This window comes from Aptenodytes patagonicus, chromosome 3, assembly GCF_965638725.1.
Source record: "Aptenodytes patagonicus chromosome 3, bAptPat1.pri.cur, whole genome shotgun sequence".
Classification (NCBI taxonomy): domain Eukaryota; kingdom Metazoa; phylum Chordata; class Aves; order Sphenisciformes; family Spheniscidae; genus Aptenodytes; species Aptenodytes patagonicus.
Window position 1 is genome coordinate 42,594,193 of NC_134951.1, and position 20,127 is coordinate 42,614,319.

The 20,127-nt window shown below is 38.1% G+C and overlaps 1 protein-coding gene across 2 annotated transcripts in view; it reads left to right on the plus strand.

Moving 5' to 3' along the window:
* ZNF292 (zinc finger protein 292) overlaps positions 1-20,127 on the plus strand; it is a 56,619-nt gene that overhangs the window by 21,770 nt on the left and 14,722 nt on the right. Inside the window, exons 2-5 of one of the 2 annotated variants that reach the window (XM_076333183.1) lie at positions 8,284-8,438; positions 8,973-9,051; positions 10,437-10,572; positions 19,683-19,885. In XM_076333183.1, coding sequence (XP_076189298.1) covers positions 8,284-8,438; positions 8,973-9,051; positions 10,437-10,572; positions 19,683-19,885 — 573 coding nt within the window. Of the gene's footprint in view, positions 1-8,283; positions 8,439-8,972; positions 9,052-10,436; positions 10,573-16,032; positions 16,083-19,682; positions 19,886-20,127 lie in introns of those variants that run through there. The other variant, XM_076333184.1, reaches the window with a different exon arrangement.

Sequence of the window (20,127 nt, forward strand, 5' to 3'; positions counted from 1 at the left end):
GTCATATTCTGTGGTTGGTGTCTGTGGGTTTACACACACAATAAATGTGAAGAGTCTTGCCTCTTGTTTTTTTTTTTCTTTGTTGGTATTTAAATTACCTTATTTTCTGCCACACTGAGGGGAAACACAACAGTCTTATCTGAGAAAGGAGCAGTATTGGCATAGCTACTCTAATATGAAGCATGATGTTTTGTTTGCATTCGTGTAACAGCTTGGCAATAATTCCCATGCATACTAAGTAGCATGACTCCAGAACATACCAAATTTGATAGAAGTCCATGAGAGAGGTTATAACTTGTAAATTCTCTCATGCTGTTGTAAATGCTTTATTCTTTTTATCCCCACCATCAATAAATATCTCAAATCATCTCCTCCATCCACCAAAAAAGTATACGCTTTTTCAAATTATCTAAATTATTCCCTGCTTGGTTTGGCTTATTCCAGTACTGCTGAACTTAAACAACTTATACACCATAGAGTATACATTTTGCTATATAAAACTTTCAGACACCACAAAGCTGAGTTTTGAACTTTACTCACGTGGTATGCTAGCCAAAAATGTTCACCGTGTATGTTAGCCAATGCGGTTGTCTTTGGTCTTTCAGAGTAATAGATAATGTGAAATTTAGAAAAGGAGCAGTTTTCTTACAGAGGAACCATAAAACTCAAGTCTTTGAGTTGTTACAGAAATACATTACAGATAACAGACCTTAAGGCTGTCATCTCTGAAACTGTGCTAATTTCTTAAGTTTACTTATACCCGCTTTGGTTTTGTACCTTATTTGTCCAATTTGTTTTTTCAGGTAACAAAAAAAGTCATTTGGTTTGAGAACAACAGAATTATCATTGTCCTAATATGATAGCCTGTGTATGTATTTGCACATATGTGAATTACATATATATTTATTTGAATTACATATATATTTATTTAAGACAGAGAAACTTCTTTATCCTCGAAGTGTTGCTAGAGGTTATGCCCCTGCCCCATCCAGTTCAGTATTTGGGTATGTGAAGGAGACTTCACCTAGTCTTGTTTTTTCTAGGAGATTTGTCAAGACAAAGTGTTCCAGAGTCATTGCTGCAATACCTTAGTTCCTTTGCTCAGACTGCTACATCTTCCTTCGTCACTACTGGCAATCTTCGATGACATTCAGTTCTTGGCATTTTCCCCTTACAAGCCTCATATAGATGGGCTTTCTACTCAGGGGTGGAATCTAATGGACCTTGACTGCACTCTCACAGTTGCAGCATGCTGCCTGGTGACCTTGTGCATAAGCTGTTCTTGAATACCTGTTTGATGTAGGTACTCTTTGCAGATGAGTCTCGTGGCTGACTGCCTTCAGTTTGCAGGTAGTCTCCCATTCAAAATGTTTCTTGTTCTGAATGATCCCTCACAATCTCCATACAGACCCATTATGGCTACACATTATTCCTGACGTAGCATATTGAACCACATTACCGTGATAGACCTGATCTACCATGCTGCAGTCCATACTTTGGGGTTGTTGACATTCCAAGGCATTTAGCAGAGTTTAGTAAGCAATGTCAGCTTCTTTTCTCCTGATCTTGTCTTTAGGATGTCTTTGTTCTGGGTCAAGTTATAGTATATGTCGTCGCCCCTTCAGTCCCTTTAATCCTAAGCATCCAACTCTAAACCAGCCCAGAGCAGTAAGTGGAACCTGATTTGACTGAAGTAGTTACGGTGTCAGGCTCATTGGGGTGTACAGCATCTCTCTGCATCTTCCTCTATATGATGATACCAAACTCAGGATCCCAAATTCATTTTCATTTGCTCATGATCCATCTAGTGATACAAGCTGTGAATGGTTCTGGTCATTAAAGCATACCTGCCTTCTTCACAGGGGAGAATCTTAAGCCAAGCAGAAAGGTTCTTAAATCATGTGCATGGTTGATATGGGAGACCTGCTTCACTGATTTTCTTGTATTATCCTCTTTCGTGACTGTAGCTTTCACTTTCTTTTGAAATTTCTGTTGGTGCTAACAGAATTGTAGCCATCCTTCACCACCTTTGAATAAAGCCTGCCCTGTTTTCTTGAATCAGACCCTGTGATGGTTCCTGTGAAAACAGCTGCTCTTCTGGATCATTCGGTTATTGACAGGTACTGGAGGAGTGGGTAGTGGGCTTGTGCCAACTGAAGGAGAGCCCTGCCTTTGTGGGCATGTGCTCCACATGAACATGAAGTGGCAGAGTGATCTCACGGAGAAGTGCTGTCACTCCTGAACCTAACTATTCGCTTGGAGCTCAGACATCGCTTAGCTACCTCTGCCACTGTGGAAGTTGACTTCATGGAGGGCGTTCTCGTAGCCACTCTTTGTGTGCAGCTCCTAAAGGCTCATCTCCAGATAACTTGATTGTATCAATGCTTGTTGCTTGGACTCTTCTCCTGTGTGGATGTGCTTGAGGAAAGTCACTGAAATAGAGGTTTTGCTAGTTACTGGAGTGGTTTGAGAGGTGCAGCTTACCTGTGTGACCACTGCCACTTTCCCCACCTCTTAGTCTGTTGGGCTTAGCAGGGAATGGAAATGGCACTCAGGCACGTTCTAATGTATTCAGGCAAGCTTGCCCTTATCCTGATACCTACAGGCGTAAGAATCTGATCTTAAGAGCTGAAGAAACATGTAGGTGTGGACTGTACATGTGAAACTCCAGTTAATAGTAAATAATGCCTTCTTTTAGTATGAAACATGTTTTTAACATAGCTTTGGTATTGCAGGGCTAGTTTTAGCAAAGACGGTTGCTTGGTACAATTTTTGAAAGTAGAAAAGCATCCTCTGGTGGGTGCATTGCTACTGCAACATTCATGTAAGTGTTCTGATAAAGATTGAAGAAGATAAAATGTATTGTTTGAGTATGACCCATGGCTAAATATTTTCCACAGTTTAAATCGCAGATGTAATGCTTACTGATTTTTATTGGACAAATTGAAATGATTCCATTTTTTTGAGCATTCTTGACTGTGTAAGCTGCTGCTGAAATAAAATGCCGTTTCTCACAGAGGAACAAAACTTTGCTGCTGTGCTCTGAATACAGCACTTGGCTTGATTAACAAGCATGTCCTGACTAGGGAGATAAATAACTTAATGAGGCCCAGGGCTGGGGGTAAATTCTTTCTTTTTAGGGTTGTAAGCAGAGCACAACAATGATTCATTAAGCAAAGCAGAATGAATTTGATTTTCTTTGTACAGTGGCAGTGCTGTAGTCTGGGGACATCCAGACAAGGAAATCTGTCATACTGATGAATACTTTTGAAGGGCGTGGTGGGCATAAGTACTTAATATAGTTCATGTAAAGGCTTGGAAGTGGCTGATCTATATATATGAGATAAAAATAGCACTATCGAACATAGTGGCACTAATTTCAGCATTATAGTGCAAACTTCTCTGCTTGCTTTATACAGTGTGTTTGCATCTGTACACGCCACTTTTAAAGGACAGTATTGGTAGTAACAGTTCACTAAGGTACCAAATGTTTTTTGTTAGGTGGTAGATTCTGAGAATTTGCCAATGCGTTGGTTATATCTACTTTTTTTGTTGTTTTGGTTAACTACTACTAAACATATTTTCAAAATTAAAATTTGCTTCAATTTATCCTTATTAATCTGGATGTGGATTGGAGTAGTGTTGGTTGGGCTTTCATAGGTTCTGCAACTGCTTTTGTAGTTCTTCCCCAATCCAATTTTCTGGTATTAATGACTACATGATATTTCTGTAAAGTTCCTAATTATCTGGGAGATTTCCAGCTGGGTTCTGTCATAATGGGCCTGCGAACTTCAGTATCCTCCCTTGTGCAGATCAGATGGTGATACTGCCTAGCTGGAGGCTTTTTAGCATGCTGACGACCTATAAGGTCTCTCTTTCTTGCCCCATGAAACTTGAGATGTTCTGATCTGGTTGTTACAGGTCTCCATGGTCACTTGTCATGGCTTGCTTTATGAATTGGTCTTTCTCTATGGGGGCAGTTGGTTTCTTCTTTAGGTTCTAGGTGTTGCTCTCTGTCTTTGCAACGCCTGGTGAGCATCCTCTTGATAATTTTTCAGTCACGCTTCTCAGATGACCGATTGCTTAGTTACATCTCCCTGCTTCCTTCTCCTTCCTCACCCCCTTTCTTCTTCCCTCTCTTGCTCAACTCAACACTTTGAGACTTTCAGGATGTGTTGTATTGGCTTGGTAGCCAACTTTGAAATGTCCTTCACTTGTCAAAGCTTGCATTAATCTTGTTGCAGACTTCTGAAGAGGACACTAGTAAAGGTAGATGGGCCACACACTCAAAATGAAATTTACATCAAGTCTTTTAACAGGTAAACTTAGTGTTTCTGGTATTAAACAGGATTAATGACTTCATATATCAACTTACTTACCTTACTGGCAGAAGCTATTTGGCAGATTTATGATGGCCAGGTCAGCTCTAGAAAGTTTGGACAATCAGCTGGATAAAACTGAATGGCAGTTTATGCAACCTGTTACTGCCTTGGTCTGATATGTTAGCTACCACTTGTTTGTTTGTGGGGTGTTTGGTGGTTTGTTGTGTTTTTTTTTTTTAATATTTAATCTAAAAGGAGAAATATGTTGTTTCAAATCAGTCAGGAAAGGAAAATAATCTATGATGACAACATTAGCTTTAACTCAAATTATGAAGCTGACTCCCTGTTTGAGCTAGGTAACATTCCAAGCTCACACAAAGAATTTTCCCAGCATGTTTAAGAATCCATATGAACGGTAAGCTATGCTGAATGTTTTATTACCGTGCTTGTCCCTCTTTTATTCACCAGCAACTTGTTTTCACATTTCCCCTTTGCAGGGAGAATTGTTTCTTTTAAGCAAGTGTAAAATTGGTTATGCTATAATATTCATTTAACAAAAAGTGGTTGTGTGGGTTTTTTTTCTCCAGTGCAAAAATAAAAGTCATACCCAAGCACTTAAAAGAAGGAAAAATTTATTCCTTAAGGAAAAAGGATTTTACAAGTACGTTTTTTATTTTAAATTTTCTACAGTACTGTACTGTGCAAGGTGCTGCATTGGTTGCTCTGCTGTATTCTTAACAAGAAAGAACATCAAGTTAAGTAGAAAGGGGTTTCTTCTGCAAGTCTATGGCATTCATGTAAACCTGAAGCTTGTCCCATTTGTTCTTTTAATGTGAATGCTTCTGTCAGCTGGACGAGAGGAATAAATCACTGCCTGTTCTGCCCAAAGTATTGCTTCAAGACCCAAAGAGTGAAGGATGTAAAGTCTACTTTCGTACGCTGTTTTGTCTTCAGCTTTGCCCTTTTACTGCTAGCATCCTTAAACATGTCATCTATGACAAATCAATAACTGAAATCATAGTACATCTGGTTATGTGAGTAGCTGGGCAGAGGGAGACTTTTTACTGGAGTTTCTTTTAAGATTCTTTGAAGCTGACTCCTTTGTTCTGATCTGATTATTCTAGTGCATTGATCAAAATTGTCAAATGGTACTGAAATAGATGTTTGCTAACATTGTTAGCTTGTTTATCCAGTCCTCCTTTGTTGCTTCTTTCATGCTTCTGCTGTATTTTACTCTTCCTTGATTTCGCTGCCATGACCTGTGGTGCTTTTTTGCTGCCGTTAGGAGAGCATCATTGGGTGTCACAGTAAAACAGACCATATTCCAGTAGGGTTCAAGGTTCCAGTAGGGAGCACTAGATGCTGCAGAAGCATCTTCTACTGCAACAGAAAGGTAGAGTATGTAACTTCTTTTAAGGTGACTGTGTATTAAGACCTCCTTTAAAACCAAAATAGGTTTTAATGCAACAGTTTGCCAAAAACTGCGTATTTCTAACCTGTTATGTCTTTGACTGGCATACCTTTGGTCTGTGTTTTGTCTGTGCTATAACCTGGCGGCAGTATTGTGACTGCAAATAACCACATTGAACAGTTTTCTGATTCAGTTTAATATAGTTGACATTTTTTATTGAAAGGGTTTATTTTGGACACTGCCAAATATGAGAATTTTAAGTATGTTCTTAATGGTACCACTAGCTAACTCAGTACAGATACCTAACATAGGGCAATGCTGAATTTAACTTACGCTAAATTTAGTAGAGTTGAAGACAGCAATAAACCTAGTTTTGTTTTGTCTTGTCTTTTAATGTGACTGACTTGCCTTTCCTGAAGAATTAATGCTTGGTTTTCTTACTTTCTAATACATAAAGCCAGAGACAACTTGCTCAAAGTCCGATTTTATCGTTTGAGCTGCATTATATTCCAGACATAGCAAGTTCATTAAGATTTTTACATTTGCATATTAAAAATTAAACAAAATGTTAGTATTTGCATGTTAAAATTAGTTGAGAGTCACTTTGTTCTGTTTTTTGTTCGGGTATGTGGGGGATTCTGTAGCAGAAGAGCTTTATTGTCCAGAGGGCTCTGAACCAGTATTGTCCAAATCAATAAAAAGGGGAACTGTGACTTTTGCTAAATGGCCTTGACAATATGAGCTATGTAAAATGTTTTCACACTGACAAACCTGATTTCCTTCTGTGATGAAATAGCTGGTTCTGCCGATGAGGGGATAGCAGCAGATGTTTTTCTGCCTGACGTCAGCGAGACCTCGGACTTCGTCTCCCATAGTATCCTTATAAACAAATCCATGAAATAGTCCACTTATCCAGGCAATATAATAAGGTGGCTGAACTGTGGGTCTCAAAGACCTTTGCTTAGTAGTACAAAGTGCAGGTGGCGGCTGGCTACTTGTGGCATCCTACCAAGGCTTGACACCGGAGCAAATACTCTCTAACTTCTTTGTTAGTGAACTGGATGAGGGGAGAGTGCATCCTCAGCACGTTTGCAGATGGTACCAAATTGACGGGAGCAGTGATACACGGGAGGTCAGGGAGACTATTGAGAGGGACCTCAACAGCCTGGGGGAATGGGCTGACATGTAGTTCAGCTGAGGCGAGCCCCTGCGTGTGGGAGGGAGTAGCCCCATGCACCAGTAGAGGCTGGGGGCCAGTGGCTGGGGAGCAGCTCTGCGGACACCAACCCAGCTGTCCTCCTGAACAGCCAGCAGTGTGCCCTTGCGGCAGAGCGCCAGCTACGCTCTCAGCTGTGCTAGCAAGAGTGTGGCCAGCGGGTTGAGGGAGATTAATCCCTTATATTCAGTACCCATGGGACTGCATCTAGGTATTTGGGGGGGGACGGACGGGAATCACAATAAATGGTAGTCAAACACAGAAACAGGTTGCCCACAGAGGCTGTGGAGTCTGTCCTTCAGGTTACTCACAGCTCCATTGGATGTTACTCCAAACAACTTACTCTAATGGCCCTGCTTTAAGCAGGGTGTCAGACAACCTAAATTGCTATCTGTTACTCTGAGCTTTCTGCCTGTTATATCCCCAAGAACCAAACAGCAAAATCGGTCATCTTAATATGACAGACTGAAACCTGCAGCAGTTTGGTTTGTGATCTGTTAAGCTGCCTCAGGCTTGAGAGCAGAGATCCAAGGGGACATGGATTGGATGCTGGTAGGAGAACCTTACTAGCTACTCTACCTTAATGTGTGTCTGAGTCTGAGTCCCCTGGCCCTAACTGAAATGAATGGAAGCCTTTTGTACTTTGGGTGGTGGTGGTGGTTATTCCATCACTCCCATGAGTTTTATTTTGAAATCATTGTTTGTAGGTATTCATGTGGCAAGTAGGAAAACAACTTTTTGACTGATGAGTTTTTGGTGTATAAATGACGTCTTTAAAATGCATAGTTCATATTCCTTTCAGGACCATGTAAAAAGTGATATCCTGAAGATACCTGTATCGGCAAAGTGGCAAGAGAGAGGAAATGTGAAACTGTTCCTGAAAGTAGAGAAGTTAAAATAAAGGCTAATACTTTCAAATTTGCTTGCTTTAGAAGCTGAACTGTAGAGGTGAATGTCTAAAAAATGAGGTTTTGGTCCCTTCATTATGTATTTCTGAAAAAAAACTTAAGTATGTATGTTCCCAGATATGCTCTTCAGGCTTCTATATTTGGAAAATATGAATGTAAAATGAATCGTATGGTGATACCATAGGGGGGAAGTGTCACTCGTAACATTTTTATATGATCAGAGAATGATTGTGTGTGGAGTTTAAGTTCCAGTTGTTAATGAAACAATAAATTTTAAGGAAGAAAGGCATGCTTTGAGAACATGGAATTCATATTAAGGAGAGAGATGTAATCATTAAGGAGGATAGCCTACCAGTGAGGAGTATAAAACTAAAAACTTATATTTGGTCCTGAATTTGGGGGTTGTTTTTTCCTTTTCCTAAACAGACTTTGCTGGAATATGCAGAAAAGTGGAAAACATCAGAAGACCCTCTGCCCCTGTTAGAGGTGTATACAGTGGCTATCCGAAGTTATGTTAAAGCACGACCTTATCTTACCTCTGAGTGTGAAAATGTAGCCTTTGTGCTTGAACGTTTAGCACTGTGAGTATGTTTTTCAGTTACTAAAACCAACCTGTATGGTATTAACTTTTCACTGCCTAAATGCTTTTCCAATCCAGTTCACAATCTATAGAAATTTTAAATAGGTTGGGAAGCACCTTCCTTCCTCATGGTGAATGCTGTATGTGAGAGAGAATATCTTTGGTTGTTGGAAATGGGGCAGTCTTGAGAAGGACTCCTGATCTAGGACAAGCCAACATCCCTGGCTTGAAACACTTTGCTACTATTGATCTGCATGCAATCTGAAAGTACATCAATTTACGCAGGCTGTTACAGGGTTGGACTTCAATGATAAATCCAATTTTTTTTTTTTTAAATTGGTGTCTTTTACAGTTTGCTTTTACAGTTTCTGCAAGTGTCCATGACCTTTTCTTTATATGTTCAAAGAAAGCAAACTGTTTTGTGACTTTTGGCATTTCAAACAAATAACTATTTGGATACTAGAATAAAGAATTGTTGATTATACATTTTAAAAGCCAACGTTTGCCTCGAATAATATTCCCATTTGACTTCCAGAAGCTGTATTGAACTTCTGCTGTGTCTGCCTCTTGATTTACCTGAAAATAAATGGGAAGAATTTCAGGCTTTTGTACAGGTGAGTTTGATTCATGAAATGAAGACTTAATAGCTTTTAAGAATGGTTTGGAAACCTAGGGATATTATGTATGTAGCATGTCTGAAGACTTAGTTTCCTGGTGGCTGATAAAGATCGAGGTCTTCAGCTGGAAATCCTGTGTACTCTGCAGTAATTGCTGTCAGTCATATCATTTGTCTGTCATAGTTCATGTAGCAGCTGTGGAGGAAAAAAATATTTTCAGATACTTGAAAGAAAGCTCATTGTTTAAAAGATATTTGTCTATTAACACTGTTAGAAATGAAATAATATCATATAAATCATTCTTTACTATTTATGGTTGTACATTTGAGACTCATTCTGAATGAAAGATCTGCAGGATTGTTAGATCTCCCACAGGGCACTAGCTGGTTAAGGATTAGAGCTCTGTTTTAAAGGACAGTGTTGAAACAAGTTCAGCTCCTCCGTATTTATCAGAAATATGTAGTGGAAGGTCCTGCCTACAGTTAAAAAAAAAAGTGGGTATTAGGGAGAAGGAAGGAATAATAGTGAAAAAGACCAGATACAGTTACATCAGGATTCTCAGCCTAAATAACATAGGAAGATGCAAGGCTGATTTTTAGAGTGAATTTTGACTAGCAACTCTCTGATGTAAATCAATTCTGAAGAGGTGTGTTTGGTGCCGGGAGGTTCTACAGCCCTCAGAGCAGGTGGAAAAGTAAAAGAAAAGTGAAGAGAGAGAGAGGAACCCTCTTTTTTTTTTTTTTTTTTTTTTTTTTTTTAAGGACCAGTGTTAGTTGTGCATTGCTACTTAAGCCACAGATTTTTGCAGGTATTTAGTTTGCTCTCAAGCATACATCTGCTTCCAGAATTTATCCTAGTATCTAAATGCAGTAGAAACTATTTTAATTGATTTTGACTCCAGCCTGCCTTCCTCATATTTGCATAGAACCATTCAGTGAGGTCTTACAGCTTAAATCTTTTGCCGTTACAAAAATATTTTTTTCAGTGTCTCCAGTGCATAAAAATTGAGCTGCTGAAGAGTCTGAAAAGAATAGAGTTTAGGCAGCTGGTGCCAGACCAATATGTGGACCAGAGAATTTGCTCATCCATTTTTAAAAGGGAGGCCTATTTCAAAACTTAGTTTCAGAAATGTAAGAAGTAACCATGTTAATAAATTTCAAGGCGAGTTTGGGGCACTCAATCATTTTGGTTTCTCAGCCTAAATCTTAGGTGGCAGAGGCAGAAGTAAAACCTATATAGGCTGAATATTAAGATTGTTTTGTTATACATTTAACTCTTTATCTGGTAAGAGTTATTTTTTTACATAAGGTATAAAGGAGTATAAAAGATATTCTTAATATCTTTTTTTAACAATACTTTGTTTTGTAAAATATATTCTTCAGGTGGCTCATAAAAACTTGATGGAAAATGGTAGCCGGGAACTGCACATTTTAACTACACTCACACAAGAGAAGGGAGTGTGGAAGAACCCAGTGTTGTGTGGCATTCTTTCCCAGGAACAGTTGGATCCAGATAAAGGTAAAACTTAAAACAATGATTGGGGTAAAATATGCCTCATTTTTGTAATATATTGAAATATTATGATGATATATGGAAGTCTTTTGTTGAATATAGTTGATGTGATAATTTATTAGCTATATAAATGAATATACTTGTAGCATTGTCTGAATTATTAAGACAGTATGTTCCTAGGAATACAAAGAATTTAGTGTTGGTATTTTGCATAAAACGTAATCATACCTGGAGATCTCTTGCCATTTTCTTTATAAGCCGTGTGAAGGGAGATTACATACAGGCTATTTTACGATGGGGTAAGTTCAGTGCTGGTATACAAAAATTATTTGACATAAAACAAAAAATAAAAAATACATACTTTTTTTTTTAAATGAGAATGGCATTTACTCAGTTATGAAATGCAAAGAGGGCCATTACCGAAGATTCATTTAGACCAGAGTTCTGAGAATGGATAACAGCAGTTGCATAGGGAAAATTTTTGATTCTTTGCCTAATTAGTTTTAGAATCTGCATGAACCGTCACACCTAAGCGTCTGTGGCAAGAGTTACACAGTTCTCACATCAAGTAAAGTAGTTCCTCTTACTGTCTGCCTCCTTTTAGCCTGATGCCTGCTTATTTCATGTGATATTCTCTATTTATTAAAAAGTAAACTATTCTCGTGTCTTTTAATGAATGCATCATAAGACATGATTCATTAGACTGCTGTCATATCCCATCTTCTCTCTTCTGTAGTGTCTATTCCATAGCATCTTCTAGCTTTACTGTCCCATTCCTCATATGGGGGACCAAAGGTTTATTCAGCAGTCAACATGTAGGTGTACTGATTTTCTGCTTCATTCTGCATTCCTTTCATAATATTTCCTAACATTAGACTTGCTTCTTGACTGAGCATTGAACCAATGTTTTCTTAAAACTGTCTGGTTTAGTCCCAATTTCTTTCTTGAGGAGTAGTACCTACTTCAGTGTTAGGATTTTCCCCTGACACACAGCCTATTTTTCTGTATGTACAGTTAGGATTGCATTTTTTCCCAATGAAAATCACTTTGGGGTTTTTATCAACATTTTAATTTTGTCTGTTATGCCACGTTATGGAGTGCAGTCCTCTTCAGTCTTTTACTGTTGGCATGTTTTTACTACCCTGCTTTTATCAGCATGTTTTGTCACCTTGTTCTCTACCCTCCTTTTCCAAATATTTATAAAAAAGCTGGACAGCAGAGGTCCTGGTACAGATCCTCAGGGAACCCACTGAGAGTTTGTTTTCTTTTTTCCTTTTCTCTTTTAACTGATAATTTATCTGTGTAAGGATCGTCCTTTTACTACCAAGATAGGTTGGTATCTTTAGGGGTTTTGAGGGACTTCTTTTAATGCCTTTAGGAAATTAATTGGATCTCCTTTATTCATATTATCACAACTCCCTCAGATGAGTCCAGTAAATGTATAATGTGATTTATTACTTTTTTATAGAAGTTGTGCTTACTCTTCCATAAGATTCGCATTTTGCTGCTTCTTTAGTAATTTATTATGCTTCTAATACAGATTTTTGGATTGGTGTGCAGTTCTCAGAGTCCCCCAGAGTACTCTTTTACTAGCTTCCTATCAGCCACCTTCTAGTCCTCTTAACAGTAAGGTACTTCTAAGAGAGAGGTTTAATTAATATTTTACTTGCCTTATATTTGAGTTTTTTTAAGAACTCCCTCATGAATCTGGTTTTGATGATTATTCATTTTATCAGTGTTTTCCTGCAAAGTTTTTTACAGACATTTCAGGATTCTTTTTACTCCTGAATGTTGTTTACTCAAGGATGCTTCTGCCTTGGACTTAACTGTAACCTGAGTCAGTCAGTTATTACTTGTATCAGTGGCAAGATTGTTATACCACATATCCATATTTTTGTTACTCAGTTGATAAGCTGTTCTCTAGCTATTGTCATCCTCTGTAATACTGCATTTTGTAATCTTCTTGCTAATTTGAAGGATATTTTAGTAATACCAAAACTCCATTGCCCAGAGAGCTGGCTTTCTTGTCTGTAATCCAGCACTCCCACTGGTGACCACTTACCCTCTTTCAGTAGACAACTGTCTCTCAGCAGTCTTCATCCTTAACTCCAGTATGACAGTCTTTGGAATATCTGTAAACTTTGTTTACGGGATTTTGGTTTTGTTCTTAACGTTGCCTTTACCATTTGCTAGTTCAGAAGTTCCCAAGTATTTAAGTAGTCAGCTTGTTACACTGGGATGTTATCGTTTGGCAGATTTGATCAACTCGGTCTTTGAGTAATGGTTAGTGTAAACATTTATCTGTTGGAGGTGAAACAACTAGTTGAGACTGGAGGTGTTTTTCCTCATATCATCCTGTTAGGCTTTTGTTGCCTGTATTTGTCTTCATGTTTGTTTTATTTTATTTCAGTCTTGGTAGTCTCAATTATGACCTCTTCAGAATAATTATAACCTATTCAGAATCTTGGACATAACCAGATATCTGCTGAATTTTAGGTCAGTGATTATCTCTTATTGAAGACCTCTGTTGTTGACTCCTGAAGGTCAGTTTGCCTCTTTGCTGTAGGAAGCACAACTAGGTGTCTCTTTCATCTCAGAGGCAGATCCTTTTGAATTCCTCTATTTTCAAATTGTACGAACTCAGGACACATTGTGAGAGACAAGTTCATTTTCTCTGACCACGCAGCGCAGCTGGTTTGTTCTGATTACAGTCAAGCAAATGCAGGCTTGTCTGAACTGGGCTATTCTCTTGCTCTCCTAGTTTTGGGAATAGACTGTTGCATAGGTTCCACCTAAATATGAGCAGGAAGTACTTCCTAAGATGTTAGGGAGACTGTTCTCTGACTGCCATGTCATTAAGTAATAGCCTTACTCCTGACAGCATTGGGCACAGCTCAATTTTCTGATGAATGTATTATCTGTAAGGATTCATGCACTAAGGAGTTCAAAAAAAGTAGAGGATGGATTGTTTGAAGTTGTTTGAAGCGCTGTCACTGATTTTGTTGATGCTGATGGGTATTACTGCATAACTACAAGATGTTCATACAGTACTATGATATAAAATAGTAAAATCTGTCTTGAACTGTACTGCAGGAACTACATACATACAGTAGATACAGATTTGTGTGTGTGTGTGCGTGCACATATAAAACCTTTTCACACCGAAAATATTTTCCGGCCACTTGATTTGTCACCTGCTTGGGTGACAAACATTGCCATTGCCCTGGATTTTTAGTCCATCTCTGACCACGAATGTTGGGAAACCTGGCTTAAGTTACCAGATTCTGTGCAATAGATGTCACCAAATAAAAAAGAATCTCCTCTTGGGAACTATTGTAATGCTGATGCCCCACCTGAGTTGTTTCTGAAGAAAATTTATCTCTCTCCCCCTGCAAGTGGAACATCAGAATTGTCATTTGGGGCTGTGCTTGTTCCCACAATGCTAGTCTGTTTTGTATGGAGGACTAGCCTGGAAGTGGGAATTTGGATTCCTAATGAGCTGAGGAATGTATTTTTTTTCTTACTCTTGACTGGTGACTCCAAAGCGAATTTATTTGCAGAAACTGAATTGTCAGCAGTGTCTTTGGATGTCATTTGTGGGCCCCCTAAGTGGACGTCTAGAGTTGATAGCACTACTCATGGCTGCCATCTGAGAGATTTCCTGAGAGAAACTCCTTTTGAGTTTCCTGAATCTGTTTGGTATTGTGTCATGAATCAATCTACATTCATTTGAAGAATGCCCAGGCAATCTTCCACTCCCTCAGAGCAGTTCAGTGCCGAAAAGAGAGATCCTTCCTCCAGTTCCACAGATCTCATTGTTTCTTGCTTCTGTCCCTTGCCTTTACCCAAGAGGACCCACAACAATTATGCGACTAGGCCTGCAATTTTTTGATTCAAATTCTGGTTCCTCAATAGTATTATCTCTTAAAAGTGTGCTCAGGAGCTGTAAACTGCTTGCTTGTTCATGTGAATTTTCTTCCTTTCTCCACCTAAACTTGTTTCCTGTACCTTTAAAGAATATCTATCAAATTTTCAGTTTTGTCTATGTAGCATCATGGACATTTTAGACTTAAGAGATCACCCAAAGTTACATGATCCCATCGGGTCATGAGGATAGCAAAGTACCAATCTTTTCAAATAATATTTCAGACATCCCCTAAGAGCATGTTGGTAACATTCTTTGCTGTGGAGCACCACTCAACCAGTTTCCATTGACCTCAAATAGTGGGAACAGCTAGTCTCAGTACCAAAGCAGAAATAAATTTGGAAAAGATATCCTAGACGTGAAAATAAAATCTCTTATCTACATCACTAAATTCAAGATGTGGCAGTATTAGCTGTGATCACTGACTAGTCTGAAAGTAAATGGTTCACCTGCTTTAGCACTCGGTAACTGTTTTCATATTGCTGTTAGACATTGCATTGCATTTGCATGTTGACTGGACCTGCTACTACTTCAGGTTTCAGCTGCATGGCTACTTTTTTCTTGAGATTGCATATGATGAACAAGAAGCGCTTGTATTTGGAGAGAGGAATTCTCCATGTTTCTCTCCTTCATTGATTGGTTAGGAAAGGAAACCTTAGTAAGATAGCCTTAAGTCTTCACATGATAGTGAGTCTCCTGTCTTATTGGCCTCCTCCTGAGCTACCAGATAGCTTAATTTGAGATCAGGACTGATTTAATCTTGAATTGAAGCTGATCTGCATTCATAACAAACCAGAATTTATGTTTCTTGAAGTTGTGTGGCTAATCTGGTTGGTCTTACTGCTTAGTGTACCAAAGACTGAAAGTTGAAGTATGCCTAAGTGGTTTGGGCTATGTGATAGCCTATGTAATGGTAAAACACTCTACTAGTGCACTTCCACCTTCAGTTTCTGTCAGTGTGGCTTGTGCTGTTCAGCATGAACCTGTTTTTCCATCTTCGAGGTTGTCATTTTCTTGTAGTGATGGTGAAATCCTTCAAAGCTGTCACTGGTATCTCCTCAGCTGGCACTGAGGGTGAGTGGAGGAACTGTCTAGAGGAAAAGGCTCTGAGATAACCCTACAAAAAGCCAGGCTGCTGCTGGTTTTTTTTCTGATTATCCTTAGAGATGTAAACCTGGATGTCAGGAATTAAGTTCTTGATTTTTTCATAAGTTTAAATGTAGTAGGCAGACTTCTGAAGTATGTCCCACTGAAAAGAGGTTCAAGGATACAAACATCACTATTCAGAGATTATCAAGGTGGATAACAGGCAGGTTAGAACTTGGAACAGCCAGCATGGAACTATTTTCAGTAATTGGAGCATCTGCTGCCAGAAGTCGAATGATACCAGCAGCCTCACTTTTTTTAAAAAAAAAAAAAAAAAAAAAAAAAAGTGTTTGCATCCTGGGTATATTCAAAGCAGCCACCTGGAACTTCTTTTACCCTTTCACCAGACAATATGCCATCGTAGAAGCATCCAGGATTGGTGCTGCATTCAGCAGAATTGTGCTGAGATGTTGTTTGCATGAAGGATTCTGAGACCCAGCTCCAGGTAAATATGAAAGTATCGAGTACAGTTCAGTCACCCACAGTGTGAACGCACATGTGGACTAACACTTGAAGATGACTAAAGAGGTTACTGACTAGTAACTGAAGTTCTTTGAGATGGATAGTCCACATGTACATTCACCTCCTGCCTTCATCCTCCTTGGCCAGAGCGAGGTTGAGAAGAAAAAAAAGTCTGTGGTAGATTCATCTATACCTACCCAAGAATTGGCGAAGGGTAGAGTTAGTAGGATTATGGGTGCTTTCAGTAAGGCAAAAATTCTTTGCTTTGTGCTCTACAAGTCCTCCAGTCAGCCAAAACGTGACATACATGTGGACTGTCCACCATAGAGAACTTACTGCTACAGAACTGTGCTCGCGGCTTATTCATGCTCATGTGTGCTACTAATCTATGGATTATCTTTTCTCTTTTTTAATTCATGTATGGTATAAGCATTACCTGTAATAAAAGTTCATAGTAGTTCTTGCGGACTTGACATGGAATCACTTGGTAGTATGACCTGAGACTCCAGCTATGGGATTCAAGGGAATAATGGGGAAACTGTGTCTAAAAGGTTATATTCCAGTATCTCCAAGTTTATTTGCCAGAGTTAGTAGATCATAGTACCATCTGTCAGATGTCACCTGCCTGTCTTTTTTTCTCTCGTTAGTTCTGTAATTTTATATGAATTCTGCACATGCCTTGTACAAAGATAAGTTTGTGAATTTTAATGAATGGTGGAGCATTGCACAAAAACGATGTTTAACAAATCTTCCAAGAATCATGCTACTGATAAACTGTCATTCTCATTAAATACTATAGGTTTTGTGCTCATAGAGGTTAACTAACTTGTGCTGAAAAAGCACTTGTGCCTCAAAGCATTTTTATGAAGCTATATTCGTTATGGTAAACTAACAATTTGTCTACAATAACTTTTGAAATAGACATTGCACTATAAAATATTTTTCTAAAATGTTAAAAAAAAAAACCAAAAAAAACCCCAAACAACCCAAAGCTTATCCTTAAGACTATTCCCCACCATAGACTTGCTCCTGCAACCTTGGCACCGGTTTTTGTCTCAAAATGTCATACATAGTTCAGTTACGAAATAAATATAATTAAAGCTTGTGTTTTGAATGAGCTTTCAGATGTTAACTGTAATGACTATAATCACTTGAATTAGAATAAAGGCTTAAGAGCTAATATGTAACTTTAACCCCGAGGTCTTCCTATATCTTGTTGAGAAGATAACAGAAAATGTTCTGATGCTTATGCAAGGCAGGCTGGCTGAAGCAGTAAACACTAAAGGAAGGGGATTACTGAGGACTAGCAGATAGAACACAGTCTCTAAAATATTAAATGCAGTAATTATAATAATAAATCACAGTGAAATGTCTTGGATTACCAGTATAGCTTAAAGTCTAAGGTCTTCCTGTATCTTGTTACAGAAATAAGGTAAAATGTTCCAATGTTATTCCAGGCAGACTAGCTGGGAGTGAGCACTGTGGGTGAAAGGATTACTGGTACCTGGTAGGAGGAAGAGGAAGGCTAAAACTATTGAATGTAATTAATCACTGGGTCATTTGTGGGTTGACAAGAGTTACGAACGTTTTTTATAAGGCATTGGTAATGACATTAAAAGAACACTTATTCTGCTGCTTAAAAGGCAAATGTCCTCTAATAAACACAAAAATGGTTACCATCTACTAACTGTCTGTTAGTGCGCTCTAGTTTTCCTTTGTTCCTGCATGAATAAAAATCTGGTCATATCTTCATCGACATGGAGAAAGGAAGAAAGAACTCGTATTTGACTGAATATTCTTACACATCAGTGAGCCATCACTGATGATTTGTAACAGTGCACAAGGATCCTGAACAAATAACTAACAAGTTGGTTGAAATGATAATTCAACCATAAATCTGAAAATGCGTGAAAGATAATGATGGGGTCTAACAGGCCTGATTTCTGCAAAAGGCAGAATTTTCTGCCCTAAAATTCTGTGCACTAAAATGATAAAAAAGAAAACGGTTGACCTAATTTCAGTTGCAAGATGGGCTTTTAGTAATATCCTGTATAAGTAGCAAGAAGAAGGAGAAATCATGAGATAAAATGAAAGACAGTCATGAATCAAAAACTAACTAGGATAGGAGGAAGCAAAGAATGAAGTGAGATGATCTTTTTTCTTTCAGTAAACCTCATGTTTGGTATACTAACACTCCAAATACTAGAGAGGTAATTAATTTTGCAGATGCTGAAATTAATTATTTCATCAAGACTGAACAGGACTTTGAAAGTCAAGAAAATATAAATTAGGTGAATGGGAACATGATTCAAGTGAAATTCAAGGCGAGTAAATTAAGAGGAATATAATGAATGTTTCTACCAAGATGCGTCAGAAAGTGAGCTCTGCAAATGCCCAGAAGGTTTCAGGGAAGGGGTGATGAAAATACTCAAAGGCGGGAAAAAATCTCATTTAGAAAAGATCAAGATTTTACATAACATTGAAAGAATATCATGAATCTGCTGTTTTTCAGGAAAGAGTGGAAACAAAGGACAGTAGAAAATTCTGTTGTTTTTAAAAGATGAGGGAATGTGTCATGAAATTAAGATGTGGGTAATTGAAAACCAAAAAGATTTTTCATGCAGTATGTAACTAGCTTCTGGAAACAGTTGTCTCAGGGAGGGGTTGATGTCAAAAAGATTAAACAAAATTGATTGTCTCTGTGTCTATCTAGTTTTAAATAACTAACTATAAATATTTTGGAGGTAGTACTAAGCTTCATGCTTCAAAGCTGAAGTAATTTTGATATTGAAGATCTGGATGAGACCTGAGATGTGTACGTAAGAGTAGGAACGTTACCCTGTGCTCCCCTTTTTTGCAGGATTCTTATGCCTTCCACTGAAGCATCTAGAGTTGGGTTGTTAGCGTAGACAGTAGGGTTTTAACTCTGGTAGCGGCATATATACAGAATATAGTTGAATAAAATACAGCCATTCCTGTGTCTTTGAGTTTTAAACTATACACAGTCAAGTGTATACAAGACAAGCCTCTTTTTTGTACGAAACTTAATTTGGCTGAAAAACTTTTAAAGGAGTTTGACTGCATTGTATGGATGTGTAATACAAAATATTCAACACCAATACAAAGAACTTCGGATGCTTCTACGCTCATCACATTTATCCTTCCGTAGCAAGGTCTTTAAAAGGCAACTATTAGCAAAGGCATAGCACAAACACATAAAGAAGGATGTGAGAGAAATGGTTTTGTGTTATTTGTCTTACTGTAGAACTATAATTAAATGGTATCTCAATATTTTAATATTTATATGCTTTCTAAATCTGTTTTGTGTGCAGCTATTTTGCCAAGAAATTAGAATGAATTAAAACCTGCAGGTAGATAAAAGGTCTTCTGTAGCAGGGAATCCTTATAATAAACAAGTACAGTTCTCAAAGATGCTTTTTCTCTTCTATGCTTTGTACTTTTTGTACCTTTTTTGATTTGTATAAATTTTAGGGGTTAACCATGAATGAGTAAATGCCATCTGTTAACTCTGTAACCTGCTGTGAAACGTGTATGTAATATTTTGGCTTGTTTTTCTTTGAAGTGAATGAATTTTTAGTGTTTGAAGGCCCCGTCCTGCTGGATATGCGTATTAAGCACCTAATGAAAACAAAGCAATTAACGCAAGCTACTGCCCTGGCAAAACTGTGCTCTGACCATCCAGAAATCAGTGCAAAAGGCAATTTCAAGCAAACCTACCTGGTCTGTCTTTGTTCAGGATCACCAAATGAAAAGCTAATGGAAGAAGTAAGTAAAAAATGAAGAACTACTTTTTTTAGACTTATTTCTTTAATGATAATAAAGTCACTAATCATAGGCTGTTTTTCTGTAGAAGAGTTTTTTCTTTTAAAATATGATCTAAAATATTTTTGGTATTTTGTTTTTTCTTTTCATTTAAGTCACTTTTAAACTGACTAGTTACGACTCAATTAAAACACTTGTGGAAGTGTAATATTAGGTCGCTAGTAGGCATTTTCTGGCTCTGCCAC